The 20,520-nt window shown below is 42.9% G+C and overlaps 1 protein-coding gene across 1 annotated transcript; it reads right to left on the bottom strand.

Moving 5' to 3' along the window:
- Positions 1 to 1,055: 1,055 nt before the first annotated feature.
- On the bottom strand, positions 1,056 to 19,627 carry MYLPF (myosin light chain, phosphorylatable, fast skeletal muscle). The gene is made up of 7 exons (XM_030209777.1): positions 19,519 to 19,627; positions 16,037 to 16,132; positions 9,173 to 9,248; positions 7,065 to 7,169; positions 6,854 to 6,932; positions 6,113 to 6,161; positions 1,056 to 1,580 (listed from the first exon to the last, which is right to left on the bottom strand). The coding sequence occupies exons 1-7, from the start codon at positions 19,519 to 19,521 to the stop codon at positions 1,476 to 1,478; spliced, it is 513 nt and encodes a 170-aa protein (XP_030065637.1). The 5' UTR covers positions 19,522 to 19,627; the 3' UTR covers positions 1,056 to 1,475.
- Between the last annotated feature and the right edge of the window lie 893 nt (positions 19,628 to 20,520).

Genomic DNA, 20,520 nt, shown 5'->3' on the forward strand with positions numbered 1-20,520 from the left:
AACAGCGTGTATATATTTTAGAAATGCCCCTGACCCACCCATGCAGCTCCCATGGCCATACCCAGTGGTGTGCTGGAGCAGGCTCTCACAGGCTCTCAAGAGCCGTTTGTTAAGTTTTTAAGAATTTTGGGAGCCGGTTCTCCATGGCTACTTTAACAAATGGATCCCAAAATGTGGGCTTGGGCCCTTCCTGAATTCTCTTTTACTTTGCTGGCGAGAGAGAGCCCCCTGTTAACAATTTACCAGCATACCCCTGGATCCACACATTAGAATTTATGTGTACCTCTTTGTATAATACCCCTAAAAAATGTGTGTATAAATTCTAATTACCAATTTGTGCCCATAATTGCATGTTATTGCCTAATTATCAGCACTGGTTGGCTCGTTATTCAACTAATTTGCACACAAATTGGACGTGTGTCCAAATTTGTGCATGCAACTCAAAGTGTCATATATAGAATCCGGGGGTTTATGTTGTAGCAACTATTTTGTATGAAGGAACTGATATCACCATTCCACTGTTTCTATCACAAAATGGTTGTCTCAAAAGTTTTAGATCAAAGTCCAATTTGGTATTTGGGACCTCAATCAGAGTTAGAAACAAGCTTCATTTCTTCAGGGCAGGTTGATTTCTAGTCCATATTTTACCTCATTGTTTACTGGGACTTGCAGGACAAGTAATGATGGGAAGGAGAATTAGGGAGAGAGAGATAGAAACAAAAGGGGCCCAACACAACATAAAAGAGGGAGAAAGTTAAAGAAAAAGGGGAAGACAGAATGAAAACAAATAAATATATAAAAGACGCAAGGAAACTCAAAATTCAGAGATAGGGAAAGACAGAGATAGAAGAAACAGAAAAGATGGAAACCAAGATTAGAAAAGAGAGAAAGGAGATAAGACAAAGCATACTTTACAGTTCCTCATTTCTTCTTCTTTCCTCTCATCCTATCATATCCCCATTTCTTCCACTGTCTTGCCACATATCCACCACCATCCCTCCCTTAACCTTCCAGACCTTCAACACACAGAGTAGGAAATCAGGAAGAGAAGTACAAAAAGACTTGACTGTTTCTTTATTGTCAATGGTGTAATGCATCAGCTGAGTTCTCAGAGGATTCAACCATTCACGGAAGGATGCTTTTTGGTGTTCTTTAAGACATTTACAATGGTGAGGAAGAGAGAAGAGCATCAGGAGGGGACATCCCTTTATGAACTAGTAAATAAGTCCCTACCTAACCCTCGCACCTCAATAAATAAAAAAGGATCTTTATTGAGATTGTTGTGGCATGTTTATAAAACACAATAAAGAAGAAGAGATAAGAAATTTCACAGCGAGAGAGAAATCTTGGAAAGGAGGAATTCCAACAACTGACACGCTGTCAGTTCCAGGGATATTTTGGAAGACAAAAGAGGAGGTGGCAGGCTGGGAGGAATGGGGAAGTCACTGGGTGATGTCTAGGGTATATGCAGGCTTCTATTCCTGGTCTTTCTCCTCTCCATGGGTGAGGACATAGCAGATGTTCTTGTAGTCCACATTGCCAGCTACATCTGGGGGGAATGCAGTCCACATGTTCTTGATCTGGGAAAGAGAAACTGGATTCAAACTGGTATCAGGAAAGAACTGAGACAACACATTCTATGACTGAATTGACCAGCCTGTATGATTTGTGAAATCATCGCTGCCCCGGAGGCCTGGATTTTAGAAAATAGTTTTTTGGGTTAGTCTTAGCTTTCTTGAACATATAACCTAGGGCATTGTGTTATTTGTAGCCTTTGCTGTTTCTTCCATTTGAAATCAGCACTATGAGTGCATAAATACTGTGCAGAACCAGCTAATTTTCAAACTAAAAGTGTTCCAGGGAATTTATACCAATGTCAGTTTTAAAAAAAAAACAAGCATGCATATGTAATATTAAGAAGTATATTTTTTGCGGACCTCAGTGTGGGGGATCAGACGGTTTATAACTTTTTACCATACAAAATCACCCAGTATTGTCACTGGCCCTTATTAATTATGTTTTTAGCACAACTTCATGTTGAAAACAAGGTTCATATTGAAAAGCAATCTTCCTTCTTTCAATTTTCAAAATTCAAAAATGTACTATTACTTTAACTTTATATAATGTGACTTAACTTTATAGTGTCAGCCACGGACGGTCTCTTCAATCCAACATGAGTCAAGGGCTTAATGCAGAATTAGAATGGGTTATCTTAATTTGATCTCTGTTTCCTGATTGGTGGATTTCATAATCAGCTGTTCTTTAAACGTCAAGAACAAACACGCTGCCACCATCTTGACAGTGTGGTTTGGTCGGCATGTATGGCTAGGCATTAAAACTGGTAAGACACATGCTTTTCTGCAATAAATTTGCTTTAAGTTATTGTATAGATCCTAACTGGATTTTTTTCACATGGGGGGGGGGGGGGGGGGGGGGGTTGTTCCTTGACGCAGCCACTTGTCAGCGAAACATGGCTCATGTCGAACAGAAGAGACACTCCATAGCTGACACTATAAAGTTAAGTCACATTATATAAAGTTAAAGTAATAGTACATTTTTGAATTTTGAAGATTGAAAGAAGGAAGATTGTTTTCAACATGAAGTTGTGCTAAAACATAATTAATAAGGGACAGTGAGGACACTGGGTGATTTTGTACAGTAAAAAGTTATAAACCGTCTGATCCCCAAACTGAAGGCCACAAAAAATACATTCCTTAATATTGCATATAAGTACATAAGTACCGCCATACTGGGAAAAGACCAAGGGTCCATCAAGCCCAGCATCCTGTCTCCGACAGTGGCCAATCCAGGCTTCAAGAACCCGGCAACCCCCTCCCCCCCCCCCAAAAAAAAAAACTTAATTCTTAATAATGTTCAATGGACTTTTCCCTCAGGAATCTGTCCAAACCAAGGCCAGCTGCTGTCACTACATTTTCCGGCAACATGTTCCAGAGTCTAACTACACGCTGAGTAAAGAAAACCTATTTGTTTTAAATCTACCATATGCAAGCTTGTTGTTTTGAAACTGACATTGGTATATGTGCATCAAGTTTGTTAATCCACTTTTATATTTTGCCAAGTATGTATTGATTGCCAGGGAATTTATATGCATATATTTAAACCTATTTTTTTGGTATGCACACATTTAAATGGGGTAAAGTACATGCATAGGCACATGTTTGCAAACCCCTCCTATGCCCCACCTCCAGGAAAGCCATCTTTCAGTCCAGCAGAAACTTTTGCACCTACAGGCTGTCCCCTGTATTCTATATATGGTGCCAAAAATTGGGTACCGATGTTTGAGAACCGATCGAAAATGTGCACCTAACTAAACTGGTTAATGTGCCAATAATTGGTTGCTAATTGGAACTAATCGGCACCAATTTGGATTTGCATGTACATCTTGCTATATGTGATTTGTGCAACCCAAAATGAGGTGTGGCCATGGGTAGTTCATGGGCAGGTCAGGGAAATTCCTAAAATGAATGCGCAGTGTTACAGAATACTGGGGATGTGCATCCAAATTGGGTACCAGGAATTACACATGGTTTCAGCAGGTGAAAGTCCTGGCACCCAAATTTGAGCACCAAAATTGGCACTTTATTGCTGTTCTATAATGGGTGCTCATCTTTGAGGGTCCCTTATAGAAAGCATTGAGTGCCAATTTTTTTCAGCACAGATTTTCAAGCACCATTTACTGAATCTAGCCCTGTATGTACATAAGTTTATCCACAAATTTCTGCATATAAAACCAAAGGTTGTTGACCCAGTCCTTGAGACATACCAGTCCTTGAGCACAGTCCCAACCATTTTGGACTCAAGTCCACCCAGCAGTGGCCAGGGCCGCCGAGAGACACAGCTGGGCCTGGGGCAAGACCGTCCCCCACACCTGGGCCGCTGCCACCGCTGCTGCGGCGCCACCTCCTACACCGCCCCCTCACATTCGGGCTGCCTGCTCCCTTATCTTGTGTGTCTGACTGCTCCTGCTTCTGTGTGGCAGGACCCAAATGATTGCATTAACACAATATCCTGGGTCACCCGGGTTATTGTGTTAATGCAATCATCTGGGTCTCAGCCGGCATGCAGGAGTAGGAGAGAGACCTGGAAGAAGCTTGTCAGTGCCGGGCCTCCCCCCCCCCCCCCACCTTGGAGGCTGGGCCTGGGGAATTTTGCCCCCTCCCCCCGTTGGCAGCCCTGGTAGTGGCACAACACTGATGGGATCCCCAAGTCCTGCCAGCTGAAGACTCCCGGCATCTTTCCAGGAGATTTGGGGGGGGGGGGGGGGGGTCACTTAACTGTACTCCCCCAGCCCCCCCCAAGTGCCTTTAAATCCTTTAGTTCTTCACCAGCAGCAACACATTACCCCTACTTGTACCTGCCGAAGTCTTCCCTCCATGTTGGGTCAGAGGGAAGGCTTGGAGCCAGCACAAGAGGAATGAGTTGCTGCTGGCAAAGACCTAAAGGATTTAAAGGTAGCAGGGTGGGGGGGGGGGGGGGTCAGGGGAGTGGAGTTAAAAGATCCCCATTTGGAGGGGGAGAGAGAGATACCAGGTGGGCAGGGTTGGGGGTAGTCGTACCCACCCACTTTGGGCTCAGGCCCACTCAAAATTGGGTGTCTGGCTACACCCCTGAGACACACCCAGCCAGTCTAGTTTTCAGGATACCCATGGCATAAATCTGGATGCACTGCCTCCACTGTACAATACCTCATGCATAGTTATTGTGGATAACTTGAAAACTAGACTGGCTGCGTGTGTCCCAAGAACTGGTTGAGAACCCCAACCCCTGATGTAAAGTTCTGTTTTACTGATAGAAATGCCTTTCAAAATTACCCTCCCTAGATAGCAGGAGAAGAGTTGTAAAGTGGCCAGGGAAGAAAACTTCAGAACAGTTCTGGTTTATTTCTGACACCCCTGTAACAACATCCTTTCAATCCTGACCAGCTTTTGTTTTTGATTCCTACAAGTTCATTTCTGCTTGTACTGATAGTGTCATCAAGCTGCCAGGTGAGAGAAGTTGCATATGTGCAAGTGTGTGGGGACACATATGCATACCGATAGACTAAGAAAGCACGAAAGTAACTACACTGCAACATTGGAAGCTCCATATATTAAGAAATGTGTTTAGCTCAATCTCAAGTCTTGGTACTGATTTCTCAAACATATTGGGATACTACAAACCCCTCCTCATTCACTGGACCCACAGTGCTGGTGTCAAGTGGAATAAACAGTGACTACAAGAGTAACACCATGCCTTAGAATACAAGTTCCTAAAGTCTAGGAATGATCAAAAGCTTCCCTTTAAGAATAGGATTGCTTTGGAGGTTAGGCAGGATATATCTTTTAGTAGGCAGAAATTAGCCAAAGAGTTTCAAGTAGGCAGTAACATAGGGCCTCCCAATTCTTCTACTAACCAATGAGGGAGTTCGCTTTTCTAAGCCATATTCTTAGCTACCTATTCAGATTTCTGTTAGGCAGAAACCATAGGGATTACAGTAAGAAAATTGGAATCTTTATAGGCTGTGACACTTTTTTAAAGGCCCAACAAGAAAGATATTATATTATGAGTTATTGAACTCAAATAAGCCTATTCAGATGTGGATTAAAGTAATGTAATTATCACCAACACACCAAAGGAAGAAAATACATGCTATTTTACAGAAAATAATAGGTTCAGTTTATGAGGTCATTGTCAGTAAAATAATTACTCATGGTCCTAGAATGTATTGCAACTGATGAGAATGAGATTGCCACAGTGATTTTTGATAACATCACAAACAGAATTAAGGTTCTGCCTGTGGCATCATTATTGTCCTTCTTCCAGGGGAAAGGAATGAAGAACCATATAGCAGCTTATTTTTCTAACTTAATAAACGGCATCACCTGCAATTCTGAATGAGGAACAGCATACATATACAGTAAATTCTAAACTTATGGCCTCTTACAGTGAAATAAGATTGGCCTTAGGATTTTTGCTATGCTACTGTACCTATTGTAGGTGAAAGGAGAATTGAAAGAACGGAGTGGTTTGATATAGAAGAGAGCAGCACTTAGAATAGACTGAGGGATGGAAACTGAATGAAGAAATTCTGTGACTAGTGCAAGGTGCTCACCTCCTCCTTTGAGAATCTGTCACACTGGGTAGTCAACAGCTCCTCAAGGCTGTGTGAGAGAGACGGAGAGAGTGAGAGAGGTAGCCATAGTCAGTAACAGATGGATAAAAGACAGAAAAGAGGAAGAGACACAATAGAAATAGAGGCAGACATGCATTGCCTTGTGCACTGTGCAATACACAAAGATATAAGAACTGCATAGTTTCCAAATCTAATTTCAGAAAATTCGAGCAACAAATGAATGAACTAGAAAAATTGTGAGTAATCCTGGCTGAAACATCCAGATATTGAGCACTGAAATCTGGATTGTGGCTGGCGCTGAATATCTGGACAGAAAGCGGATTGAATACTGGTACTAACTGCACAACTAGCAGCTCTACCCTAGTTCCCCTCACAGACTGTGGATAGTATCGAGGCAGTCTGTAAGGATGTTGAATGATGCTGATGAATATCCCTGGATAGCCATGGATATGGGAAATATCCAAATAACTGCCACTGCTATCTGGATATTTCCGTTTCAATATCAGGCCCATTGTTTCCTGATACCAGGGCAGAAACTTTATATAGAGATAACATTGAACAAATAAATACTGTATCTATTTTTCTTTTGTACATTGTCATTTTTTTTTTTTAACAATTTCACATGGTACTTGGGTAACATACCTGCAAATTGTCATGCCAATACATTTTCTTAAATCAGAGAGACATAGAAAGGAAGACAGACAGAAAGCTAATACTCACAATTGCTTCTTGATTGAGCCTTTGCCCTCATGGTCTAGGATTTTGAAAGCTCCTGTGATGACATCCTCAGGATCAGCACCTGTATGGACAGGGGAGCCACTATGTTAGGTATGACAGGAGATATCACCATCAGCTAATCACAAGCTAACTGACAAGCAGTATGATACAGTTTTCAGCAAGATGCTGGGAGGAAAGAGAAAGATGGACTCACCCTTCAACTTCTCACCAAACATGGTAAGAAAGACAGTGAAGTTGATGGGGCCATTGGCCTCCTTGATCATCTCATCTAGCTCCTCATTCTTCACGTTAAGACGACCTGCAGAGGGAAGGGAGAGGGATAAGAGACATGTAAGAGGAAGACCACCTTCTCTTATATAGCTCAAAACTGACCCATTTTCCACATTTCCTTTCCAAAATGTTGTCAAAATGTTGTCAGACTGTGCATTCTACATTGGCTAAGAAGAAGACAACACTATGACTAGTTGCATAAAGCAGAGATTCCCAAACCTAGTCCTAGAGGCACCCCAGTTAGTCAGGTTTTCAGGATATCCACAATGAATATTAATGAAAGAGATTTGCATGCAATGAATTCCAGAGTTCAGTTACACATTGAGTGAAGAAATGTTTTCTCCGGTTTGGTTTAAATTTACTATTTTGTAGCTTCATTGTATGCCCCCTAATCCTAGTATTTTTGGTAAGAGTAAACAAGTGGTTCATATCTACCCATTCCACTCCATTCAGTATTTTATAGACCTCTAGCTCCCCTCAGCCATCTCTTCTCTAAGTCAAAGAACCCTAGTCTCTTTATCCTTTCCTCTTAGGGAAGTTGTCCCACCCCCATTATCATTTTCATCGCCCTCTGCACCTTGTTGTTGTTGTTTGTTACATTTGTACCCTGCGCTTTCCCACTCATGGCAGGCTCAATGCGGCTTACATGGGGCAATGGAGGGTTAAGTGACTTGCCCAGAGTCACAAGGAGCTGCCTGTGCCTGAAGTGGGAACTGAACTCAGTTCCTCAGGACCAAAGTCCACCACCCTAACCACTAGGCCACTCCTCCACTCCCTAATTGTCTAATTCTGTTATATGTTTTTTGAGATGCAGTGAACAGAATTGCATATGCGCGCCTAGAGATCTGTGCCAAAATCCAAGCATATTTTAAAACAACATGCATAACTTAATTGACTTAACAAGCTAATCAGTGTTGATAACAGCTCTTAACAAGCACTGAGCACTAATTGCCAATAATTATAATTTACATGCACTTGGTAAGCGCATTCTGTAATGCAGTGCACCTAACTTATAAAGCGTACAGGCAAAAATGGGCATAGTTATGGGTGGGGGAATGGGCGCTTTGTGAGCATTCTGAAATTTACGTGCATAGTTATAGAATATGGCCTAGTATGCCTAAATCTATGCATCGGAATTTACACCACAATTTCATTGGTGTAAATGGAGGTGTGTAGTTTTAGGTGCTGAGATATCAACTAAGTGTATTCTATATACTGTGCCTAAATCTAGGCACCACTTAGAGAATATGCTTAGTTGGCACTGATTTCAATGCTGATTATTAAAGTGTCATATATAGAATCTCCCTCAGTATTCGAGGTGCAGTCACACCATGGAGTGATACAAAGGCATTATGGCATTCTCATCTTTGTTTTCCACTCCTTTCCTAATAATTCCTAACATTCTATTTGCTTTTCTAAGCTGCCGCCGCAAACTGAACAGAGGGCCAATATGATACCTAGATCCAGTGGCGTTCCTAGGGGGGTGACACCTGGGGCGGATCGCCGATGCGCCCCGCCCCCACGGCGAAAGAACCCCCCCCGGGTGCACGCCGCTGGGGGAGGGGAGGGGGTGCCGCGCCTGCCGGCTCTTCGTTTTCATGCTCCCTCTGCCCTGGAACAGGAAGTAACCTGTTCCGGGGCAAAGGGAGCATGAAAACGAAGAGCCAACAGGCGCGCGGCACCCCCCCCCCCCCCAGCGGCGTGCACCCGGGGAAGACCGCCCCCACCGCCCCCCCCCCTTGGTACGCCACTGCCTAGATCCTTTTCCTGGGCGGTGATTCCTAATGTGGAATCTTACATCACATAGCTATAGTTTGGGTTCCTCTTTCTCATCTGTAGATTATTTATAAATATGTTAAAAATCAGTGGTCCCAGCACAGAAACGTGGGGAATCCCACTATCTACTCTTGTCCACTAAGACTAAAGCTCATACATATTTGTCTGGATATAATCTTAAAACTAGCCTGACTAAGTGGGTCTCTAGGACCTGGTTGAGAACCACTGCAAGTATAGTGTGTCATGTTTTCTTACCCATGGCAGCAAAAGTGTCCCTCAGATCTTCCTTGTCAATGATGCCATCTCTGTTCTGGTCAATTACAGTGAAAGCCTTGGAGAGCAAAGAGAGAATAATATCATGGAAGAGCAGAGGCTGACAGGGGAATCAACAACACAAAGAAGAGGATGGACTTTCTGGAATGTGCCTTGATGTCGATAAGGGATGAGAGAAGTAGATATTGGGTACTAGCCTTAACGGCCCTGATGATAATAATAGTCTCCATTGGATCAGCATGGGCATTATCCAGAATGATGTATTCAAGCTTTCCAGACTACATAGGTTCCATTCTGGTCCCTCAAATGGAGAAAGAACCACCTCAGGAATGATTATTTTTGTGTGCATCCCCACTGACATTTTAGTTATGAGGGATTTGATGGAAGTTGAACTCTAAGAACCAATGACTCCTTATGCTCAAATTACCTCTGTAAAAATGTCTCATGAAGTCATTTCATGCTTAAGAAGGCAGCATCTCCTTGAGCTACAGACAAGGAACTTTAGACTTGGGAAGGGAGGAGGAGGGAGGTAACTCAATCCCTCTACAGCTGTTTAGTTTTCTATCAATAAGACACTTTGATCCCCCCCTTCTTCCCTAGCACACATCATCAGATCTCCTTCTTTCTCCTCCCCCTCAAGCCCTCTCATATTCTGCTGATGGAAAGAATGTTGGGAATGAACTTTAACATCCCCAAAGAGACACATTGGCATGCCCGAGGAGTCCTGAATGACACTTAAGGGAAAAAGGAAGAGCCAGTAGCTCCTGAATAGTCTCTCTCAAATGCGCCTCTTTTATTTCCTCAGCTCACATACACCCAGGCACATACTTAAAAATCTTTGAAAGCTATTTTGGGCTCTTGATTGTAGGGGAAGAGGGAACTGAAGGCAGGAAAGCTTCTGGCTGAAATAGGGTTACAAAATCATTTCAGAATTTTAAAGAAGGCTTAAATGGTCATATTTGGAAATGAAGGTTTAAACTCCATTCCATTCTTGACAGGAGGTAAGAAACTTTTGTCAGAGGTGAGGGGGCATCATAGATGATAAGTTTAATATCTGTAATAGATCTGAGAGTATAGAGGCCTTAATTTCATTTTTAACCATTACAGGAGACAATAATCAAAGAAGTTTCAGTGGATGAACTTATGTTTATAACATTAAATCACAAGCTAAAACTGTTCCACCACTCTGTGGCTAAAAAGTATGGAGATATTCACAGTGTGTGCATTTTTACCTGCCTGACGTAATAGGCATAGTTATCATATATACCGATGTATAGATCACAAAATTGAAAACCAATTTAAATGCCAAGGTCGGGGAGGTGACCTATACAAGAGTCTATTCACAGGTGCACCATTTCTCCTTCCTCTCCCTAGCCCTCCCAGGGTCAAGTGTCTCACCTCTTCCAGTGCTGTATAGGTTCATGCTTATGTGTTCTCCCTAAAAGGAAATGCATCACAGGAGATCTTTGAAAAGAGGGCAAGCTCTATAAGCACACTCTCTTTTCAAAGAGAAACCATGATGTATTTCCTGTCGGGAAGAGGGTGACACACTTTGCAGCACCAGAAGAGATGAAAGGCACAGAAGGTGAGACTCTGGACCCCAAAAGGGGAAAAGAGGGTAAGGGGAGATGCAGGATCCAGCATGAGTAGGTAGGGAAGGGAAATGCTGAACCCATAGATAGTTGGGATTGGGGTGGCCTATATACAAGTCATCACATGTTCACAATAATTAATGCGGAAAGTGAGGGTGACCTATATGTAAGTATTTGCAGTATCAAAGGAAAAGAAAAATGTATGGACTGTAAGGTTGTGTAGCCCAAAAATGTTCATTTAGTTTCTGTTTTTGCAATGACACAGGAAAAAAATAAAGGGGGGGTGGGTGTTCCTGTCATTTCAGGCAAAAAAAAACCCCAAATGACAATATGGAAAACTGTATTTCCCATGTTGCTTCACCAGCCACATTTTCAAAGGGAAACTCTGAGCAGTTTCAGGGCTACAGCCCCCATGAGAGATTCACTATTGGTCTCCCCATTCAAACTGAGATGTGGGGGAGAGAGCAGATAGGCAGAGGCAGATTGCCTTATCCAAAAACAGGCATCCTTAGCTATGTTTGGGCAGTACCCAGGTAGCGGCAGTACTACTAATGCAATGCTAGTGACAAGGCACTTAAAGGCATAGGGGTTTATTTATTTTTATTTTTTGTTACATTTGTACCCCGCGCTTTCCCACTCATGGCAGGCTCAATGCGGCGGGCAATGGAGGGTTAAGTGACTTGCCCAGAGTCACAAGGAGCTGCCTGTGCTGGGAATTGAACTCAGTTCCTCAGTTCCCCACGACCAAAGTCCACCACCCTAACCACTAGGCCACTCCTCCATTGGAAGCATTGGAATCATTGTCCTTGACTATCACTGATCATGGCTTTGCTCATTTTAACATACTTTCTATAATAATACATCCAAAATAAATAAATAGATGTCCTGAATCCTCTTATTTTTTTCTGTGTCACATAAATAGATGTCCTGAACCCTCTTATTTTTTTCTGTGTCACTTGATTAGATTCTAAGTTCCATGGAGCTCCTCTAAGGGTGTACACTAGAAGGAGCTGCACTGCCATAGTTTCATGATATTGGCAACTGGCATAGGCTTGGAGACCTAGAAGCTAAAGGTGGTCACCCAGAAATGAGTGGACCTGGAGTTCTAGCAGTCTGCAGAGTTACAAGGTGAGAGCAGTAAGGAGGGGAGGAATTTCAAGGAGTGGAATTAGCTTTTACCTCTTTCTACAGCCCATAGGCACCCTGTATAAGAGACTTGGGGAGGCTTAGCCCCAAGCACTCAATCCCCCCCACCCCCCGCCTGAGTCTGCAGTGGCAAAAACAAATAGAAATGGTGATCTTCCTTTCCCTTCCCTGCTGCTGTCTCCCCAACTCAGAGGCTGCAAAGAGAATTAAGCATGTGCAGGGCCAGAACCCATGTGCACCATGCCAGCTCTGCTCATCTTCCTCCCTCCCTGCAACAGGAAATTACATCATGGGGGAGGGAGTAGAGCTGATAGCGGTGCGCACAGAGCTCCAGCCCCACAAATGCATTTGTGAAGAGGCCAGTTATGCTGATAGCATTGAATGTCTGTGTAGAATCAATCTGTACTAATCCAGTTTGTTTAGTTATGTTCTGTGATGGTATGGCAGATTTGCTTTATTGGTCCTGTGTGACTTTAAGGTTTTGTATACTTCACATTATGCCTAATACTATATTTTGGGTTTGGATTTAGCTCATGTCATTCTCAATTATAGCTCACTGTTCCCATGGTCATCAGGAAGATGCTGGACTTGGAAGCTAAGCTGACCAGGAGCCAAGTGTTAAAGTATCTCCATCTGTTTCCAGAATGCTGCAAATATTGTTTTCTTTAATATGTTGTATTAGTTTGGTGCATTACTTTGATTTTTTTGACACATAACTCCCTGGAGTGTGTTCAGTGTGTATAATAATATGAGTAATCGAGTTACTAGGTTGGGTGGGAGGAGGTAGTTGTGTTCAAAGTGCCCCCACTGTCCCTTTCCTGGTGACTCAAAGTTGAATGTGTCGCACCCCAAGAATTTTAACTTGGACCATCACAACCCATATCACCATGCCCTAGCCCCACCCAAGCCTCACCCTACTTTAGCCTCCCCAAACGTCTGAGTCACCGACCGTCTATGATACAGCCAATATCCCAGGACTGCCCCATCAACACCAGGATCTTAGCTTGGCCTCCTTCCTACCCCTATCCTTAAAATACAACTTGACCCAACTATTTCCTGAATTCATTCCACTCTTCTACCTCCCATAAGGGTCCCTTTTATCTATGCCTGCTCCTTTTCCTCCCCATAACCTTTCTTGTAATTCCTAGGCAAGATACTACATTGTATGCCTTATTCCCTCACTGTGTGCTTACTTACATCAAGAACTGAATTATAGAAAATGAGTAAATGCCAGTATCTAATTATAAGGATGTTGGGCACTTTAGAAGCACATGTTCTATTATTCAGTTCCAGGGAGCATCAGGGGAAGACTTGAAGATACATTAAAAGCACAATTATTCAGTTTTATGGAATCTTAATAAAAAAACATGTTATAATGCATTTTCATTCAGCTCTATAGAACCTTAAGAAAATGTTTAGAATGCGATATTATGAAGCTCAGTAATTCACTGAGATTGATTATGATATCAGCAGCTGATATCATCCTGCCCCCACTCTGGCCATATTCAAATGACTTCTAAAATTCCAGGGGGTAATATTCAGCCTGTGACAGAACTTGGCTTATATGCCGCTTCCAGCCACAGGCTGATCTAAACCCAGATACTCAATGCCAGGGCATATGTGGCTCCAGACACTGAATATTTGGGTATGTGTTTTGACTCAGAAGTTAACTGGCCACCAGCCGATGTTCAGACCGGTGCGGGGTTAACTCGGTATATAAATTACGCAGAGGCTTAGTTAGGTGGGTCACCAGGGGAGTGGCCACTTCCCAAGCAGACTTCCAGTGATGCCAGTGCCTATTTTTCATGTGATCTATCACGTTTAAAATACACGCTGGCGTCTTCAGCAGTCCACTCTCCACTCTCCCCCACGCCCTGAACCTGGCTACACTTCTGAAATTAGGACAGCCTTTTTGCTGTCCCAACTCTAAATGCACTCACTTAGCTAGTTAGTGGGCTGAATATCATTGCTAACCAGCTAAGTGCTGGCTCCTCCCAAGCTCTATCCCTGGATCACTTCTAACCTAGATGATTAGAGAATTAGCAGAGATAATCAGTGGCACTATTTGGTTAAGTGCCACTGAATATCAGTGGCCAGCCAGCGGCGTTCCTTGCCTATTTGCCACTCAGGGTGGGTCGCCGCTGCAACCCCCCCCCCCCCTCCGGTGTGTTACCCCCCCCCCTTAAGCGCATCACACCTCCCCCCCCCCCCAAAGTGCATCACCAGACCTTTCCTCCCAGCAAGGGGGGTGTGCGGTACAGGCATGCGGCTGTCGGCTCTGCCGGTCGCCTGCCACGGAACAGGAAGTAATGTTAGAAGAGGCAGGGGACCGGCAGAGCTGACAGCCACACGCCTGCTCCGCACACCCACTTGCTGCCTGCACCTAGGGTGTATCGCCCCCACTGCCCCGTCCTTGGCATGCTATTGCAGCTAGCTCAGCATCATTTAATCAGGCAGGAGCCTGTTGTGCACAGTTAAACCCTTTTGAATATTGACACCCCCCCCCCCCTTTTTAGGACTATTTTTAAATCTTAAATCTTGATGATCACTGATCAAAGCCTTGTTCATTTTAACCATGCTTTCTTTAATAAATACATTTCCTAAACCCTCTTATTCATCTATATCTTAACTAGATTGTAAACTCCATGATGCAGGCACTGACTCTTATGAGTAACTAACTGCACAGTACAGCATATGTCTAGGTGCCCTATAGAAATAAAAAATAGCAGACACTACAACATTGTATGAACCCTTGCTAGGAGGAAAGGAGTGGAGGAGTGGCCTAGTGGTTAGGGTGGTGGACTTTGGTCCTGGGGAACTGAGGAACTGAGTTCGATTCCCACTTAACCCTCCATTGCCCCAGGTACAAATAAGTACCTGTATACAATATGTAAGCCACATTGAGCCTGCCATGAGTGGGAAAGCGCAGGGTACAAATGTAACAAAAAAAAAATATGCAAGTTAGCATTTATGATAATAAGAATTTCAAAAACAAAATTTTTGATGACAGATATTTAACATAAAGCGTGAATATCACTTCTTGACATATCAGGCCATGATTCCTGTGGTGGTCCAATAAAAATATTTTCCAAAAATGAACCTTTGAAGCCACATAAATTCATTTTTCAGTTTGCTATGCCTACTTATGAAGAATTAGATAATTCATTGGGACAGAACATAACTAATCCTTTAGTGGGTCCTCTTTAAACATTGGACACTCCACCATAATTTAAATACATTTTACATCCCCACAGCTATAGCTACTACATGTATGTCACATTAATGTGGAGGTTTAAAAATACTCTCAGATCCCCCAGAAAGCACTCAACTCTTCACAACACACATTCTTTCCTTCTCTCTGCTTTCAGACATCAGCAAACAGTCTCTTCTCTCCACAGACCCCAGCAAGCATTACTCTGTTCACCATATCCAGATCCCAGGAAGCACTCTTTCCCTTCTCTACTCCAAGACCACAGTAGTCCTGAAACCAGTAACTCCCCTATAATCCACTCTGCCTCCCCTCAAACTCTCCACACCTGTTTGGCTAGTCACTACTTCCTGCACTTTTGGATGTTGTAGGGTCAGAGTGGGAAGAGGCAACATGCAGTGGTAGCTGATACTACCCTTTTATGAATGCTGGCCTATTTCCAATATGATGCCAAATGCACCATGTTGGCTAATGACACAAGCAGGTGATGATGTCATCTCATGTGCTATGTAGGCCAACGCAGCAGCCACAGCTCACAACATAATCTGTTTCTTGAGCAGGGCCCAGGAGAGATTAAGGCATATCTAACAAGGAACGTCCCCCACCACCACCACTACCAATTTTTGAGCTCTAGGCATATGCCTAGTTTATTTATGCCCTTAATCCCACCCTGCATGGAGAGTATTTCATTGAAAAGAAACAGTTTCCCTCTATAAGTAGTACTTATGATGGAATAATCCCATTGCTGAAAGCATCTTTCTATGGAAGATACACTCAAGCCACAACATATTCAGCCAGCTCAGCCATTTGATACATGATGTCACATAATCCCTACTTACCCCAACCCATTTTTCTCATTTCCCCAACCCCTTCCAAATAGGGCTACAACAACTTATTCACCTCTTTGAACTCCTGAATTTGGGTTTGGTCGAACATGGAGAAGACATTGGAAGAACCGCCCTCTGCTGCTGCCTTTCTTTTGGCCCTCTTTGCTGGCTGTGGGAATCATTACAAAATATATATTTAAAGAAATATTTATTTACACAAATGTTAAATATACATCAAGCAATACACTTGAGAAGAAACAAAAAACTGATTACGAAAAAGAAAATCAGTTATGGAGATAAACCTAACCCCCTTCCCCTCCAATAACAAATCAATTCCAGGCCTCAAACAACATATATGTTTAAATAACAATCACAGTTTGACTAGCTGTGATGCCTTTCACCAAAACAAATAATCTGCTTTCAATGCAAGCTGCCACCTCTGAAGTGAATAGTATACCAGTGCAATTTAGGCAGAAGGGGCGAAGAAACAGTATTAGTATTAATTACTATAAATACCCAGTAATGGTTAGAAAAAAATGAGGCACAGGGAAATAAAGGGGCCCTTTTACAAAAGCTTTGCATGCACTAATGGAATTAGCATGCACTAAATGCTAAGAAGCCCATTTTAGGGCTTCCTAGCATTCAACGCATGCCAATTCTATTAGCAAGTGATAAAAGGGCCTCAAAGTGATTTTGGGGCCCTTTTACTAAGCTGTGCTAAACAGTGGGTTTCCCATGCGCTGCAGCCACTTTTAGCGCAGCAGTAAAATGGTTGCATTTGCTAATTTCCCAATTTACGCCTGGCCATCACCGCGGGAACTCTTACCAACACCTATTTTGTAGGTGCTAAAGGCTCCCGTGTAACCCTGTGGTCATCGGGCAGCGTGCAGCAATGTTCCTGTGCTATTCAATTAGTGCAGGGCATGCCTACTCTCTGCCTAAAGTCATGCTTCCTGCACTGAAAAAATAAATTATTCCAGTGTAGGATTAGCATGCACTGATGCTAGACTACCAGGGTGCACCTCAGCACGTCCTGTGGCAATGCTTTTTGTTGCGCAGTTTGCACGTGCTAGTACCTACTGCAGCTTAGTAAAAGGGCCCCTTAATGGGCCATTATGGTCTGTATCTGCCATCATCTACTTTGTAACTCTGGGCTAGATTTATTAAAAGGTGTTACCGCAGGTCCCAATTTATGCAATGAGACTTATTTACTTACGTTACTTAGTTTATGCTAATGGGATAACCCATGCTAACACGATGGTGCATTTTAGTAAATCTAGCCCAATGTTACCTCGGGATCATGCAAAGAGAGCCTACAGCAGGACAAGTGATTGGAACAAGCATAGGAAAGGAACTAGAAAAGTGACTAGGTTCAAGCTCACACACAAGAGACAGTAGAAGAGGTATACAGCACCTGATTTACTAAAGGTTTTGTTACATTCTGTGCCTCTGGGGAAAATATAGTAAATCAAGCCAAAAACAACTTGATCCAAAGTCACATACAGAGAGTTATTTGTAGAGAACAGGACTCGTGAATCATAATTCCTCTCCTTTTTGGGTGCTCAGGAAGGGAGTGGCTACTCCACATCACAAAGATCTGGAGAGTTAGTCCCTGTTTTTTTAACTTCCTATTGCACAGTATTCTGTAAGTTCCTTCACATGAAAAATTCTGCAGTGAAAGCTCAAAACATAACTGGACCACCTGTTCCTTGTGACAAGGAGGGTGGGGTGGAACAGGATAAATCCTCTGGCTTAACTTACTGCCAAATACATAAAACGGCAAATCCCTCTACTAAGCAGCTTTGAGCTTCATGGGAGTCCTCCATCAGTGTTTCTGCCGGTGGAAGTATAATGATCTCGCACTTTCAGTCACGAGGGACAGTTAGATCACTTGCAATCTGCTTGTTTCTTGTAACTAGAGAGGTGTGGTAGCCGTATTAGTCCACTCTTAAAGGTTATCAATAGAAATCAAACAAAATAAAACATGGAAAAGAAAATAAGATACCTTTTTTATTGGACATAACTTAATACATTTCTTGATTTGCTTTCGAAAGCTAATCAAGAAATGTATTAAGTTATGTCCAATAAAAAAGGTATCATCTTATTTTCTTTTCCATGTTTTATTTTGTTTGGTTTCTTGTAACTGAAAGTGCAATATCATTGCACCTCTGTATGCCAGTAGAAGGCTCCAGTGGAGCTCAAAGGTGATTAATGGGAATGTTGCTCCACATTTCTTGTAAAAATTATTCTGAGCCCCTTCCTGCACATGCATGCATATATGTTCCATTCATACCACCACTCACTATTTGAAATCTGTTTAAGAGCAATGGTAGATTTCAGATTGTCATCTCCTACTAAATGTATTATGAATTAGAGAACTTTTAGGAAGGAAAACAGGTAACATTTTGTGGACATATGTGAGAGAGCTTCATTCAGAAAGAAGGTTGATTATCCTGGTATGATAAGGCTCTTGAGGATGCCTTGAATGCAAGGACAAAGGAAGCCAGGGAACAAAGATGGAAAAATAAGCTTAAGATGCTATCGTATTATTTCATTTCTCCTTCTAGAATTCTCAGATCTGCCTCCCTGTGCGGTATCTCTTCATCTCTATGGACTTTAATGGCTACATTATTTTAGATATTAAAATACCCCTAGGACCAATCAAAGAGGGGACCAGCAGGGCCATTTGACTCGGGCTTCACACAGAAAAATGACCTCCGTTTGGAAAAAATGTTTATTTAATATGTTTGCAACTAAATATGAAATTAATTCGGCTACATAATTATAGATGTTTGCACACTTCTGTAGCTAAAAATTTGCCTCTTCTATATCTGTTTATTTTAAATTATGAGGTCCACTTATGTAAAACCCTACCCCAGTTATCACTGTTACCATGTCTCCTTCCTTTTCCTGCTATTCCTTTCCCCAGTAAAACATTTGCATTATGAATAAATATGATACATCTTTAAACCAGGTAACAAAATATTGCCAGAAACAACATCCATGCTATCTCATTTAGGGCCCTATTACAAAGCCACAGTAGGGCTACCACGGCAATGGTGTGCAGCAAATCGGCCCTACCGCTGGGCTACCACAGGAGATCGGTGGTAGTGCCTGTGTGTGCCGTGCACCATTTCCAGCTCTCAAAAACAAATTTTAAATTTGTTTTAGTGCCAGGGGCTTACCCAGCAGTATGGCACTGCCTGGTTAGCGCAGCAGCCCTTACCACCTCCATAAATAGGAGGTGGAAAGAACTCCCCCAGAAAATGGCCATGTGGCAAGCTGAGTCCCTTCTCTCTCCTCTGTCATCCAGAAAGCATGATATAAGACACTCACAGATAGGGAGTGGTAATAATTATTCCTTGGCTTTAATGTATTGAAGAGTTGTTTTAGGACATGAACTTTGATGGTGCTCCAAGCACAGGGAATACCATATACATTGAGTTCCATGCTGAGTAATGGATTCTCCACAAGAGCACCCATCTATACGGAATGTCTCTCTTCCCCCCACCCCACCATCCCTCTATCTCCATCCTACATCCCAAATGTACTTACCATTTTCTCAACTGGCTTATATGTGCTTGTTCCTTGGGCTCTGAGGGACACTGAGTGGCACAGGACTCTGCCCGTCTCTGGGAGGTTTATATATCTTGGGGATTCATTTACATAAAGGGCCTAACTTTAGCTGCATCTTCAAGTTTGGGTCTGAGGAACAGAGAAGGGAGAATGGAATGGGAGAAGCAAGAAAAAGGAGGGAGGGAGGGGGAGCCAAGAACCAAGACTGGAATTCCAGATACCAAAATAGACACAGCAGCAGAGGGGCTGAGAAGCTCCTTTCTTGGACAAGCAAAGAGGACAGCTGCCACAGACACTAATAACCATGCAATCAAATCAAACCCTCTTTTAATGAGAGATTTCATGGCACAGGTATGTATGAACTGACCCTCTACTTTCTTACACTTCCAACCTGCTCTCAGCCTGCATGAATCTGAGGGAAAGAGAAAAAAAAAAGAAAGGCTTAGATCAGCAGTACTAACAATATAAATAAAAGATATACCTTTAGATATTTTCACTGATAATCAAAACAAACACTATTTTAAAGATTTTTTTAAGCTTGTTCATAGAGTGCTTATAAGCTAAGGAGTCAAAATGCCCTCCTCTCCCATTTCTAACATCTTCCCTACCATTCTATAGTCCAGTATCACCTCCCATATTCCTCCCATGGTGTCCAACAATCTCTTTCCTTTTCTACCTCTCAACCCCCCCCCCCCCCCCCGCCCCCCTCAGGAATATCCAGCATTTTTCTCCTTCCCTATCTTCCTTCCTTCCTCCCCCCCCACCCCGCAATGGTCTCCAGCATCTCTTTCCTTCCCTCCACCCACTGTGGTATCCTACATCTCTCTCTTAACATCCCACCCCTCCCCAACCCATGGTATCCAGCATCTCTCTCTTTCCCTACTTTCTGGCCCTGTTTGGTCAGCAGCATCTCTAGACTTCCTTCCTTTCCTCCCTCCTTCCATAAGGTGTTGAGTGGGTTACTTCCCTTCCTCCAGGGTG

Source organism: Microcaecilia unicolor, chromosome 7 (genome assembly GCF_901765095.1).
Source record: "Microcaecilia unicolor chromosome 7, aMicUni1.1, whole genome shotgun sequence".
NCBI lineage: Eukaryota > Metazoa > Chordata > Amphibia > Gymnophiona > Siphonopidae > Microcaecilia > Microcaecilia unicolor.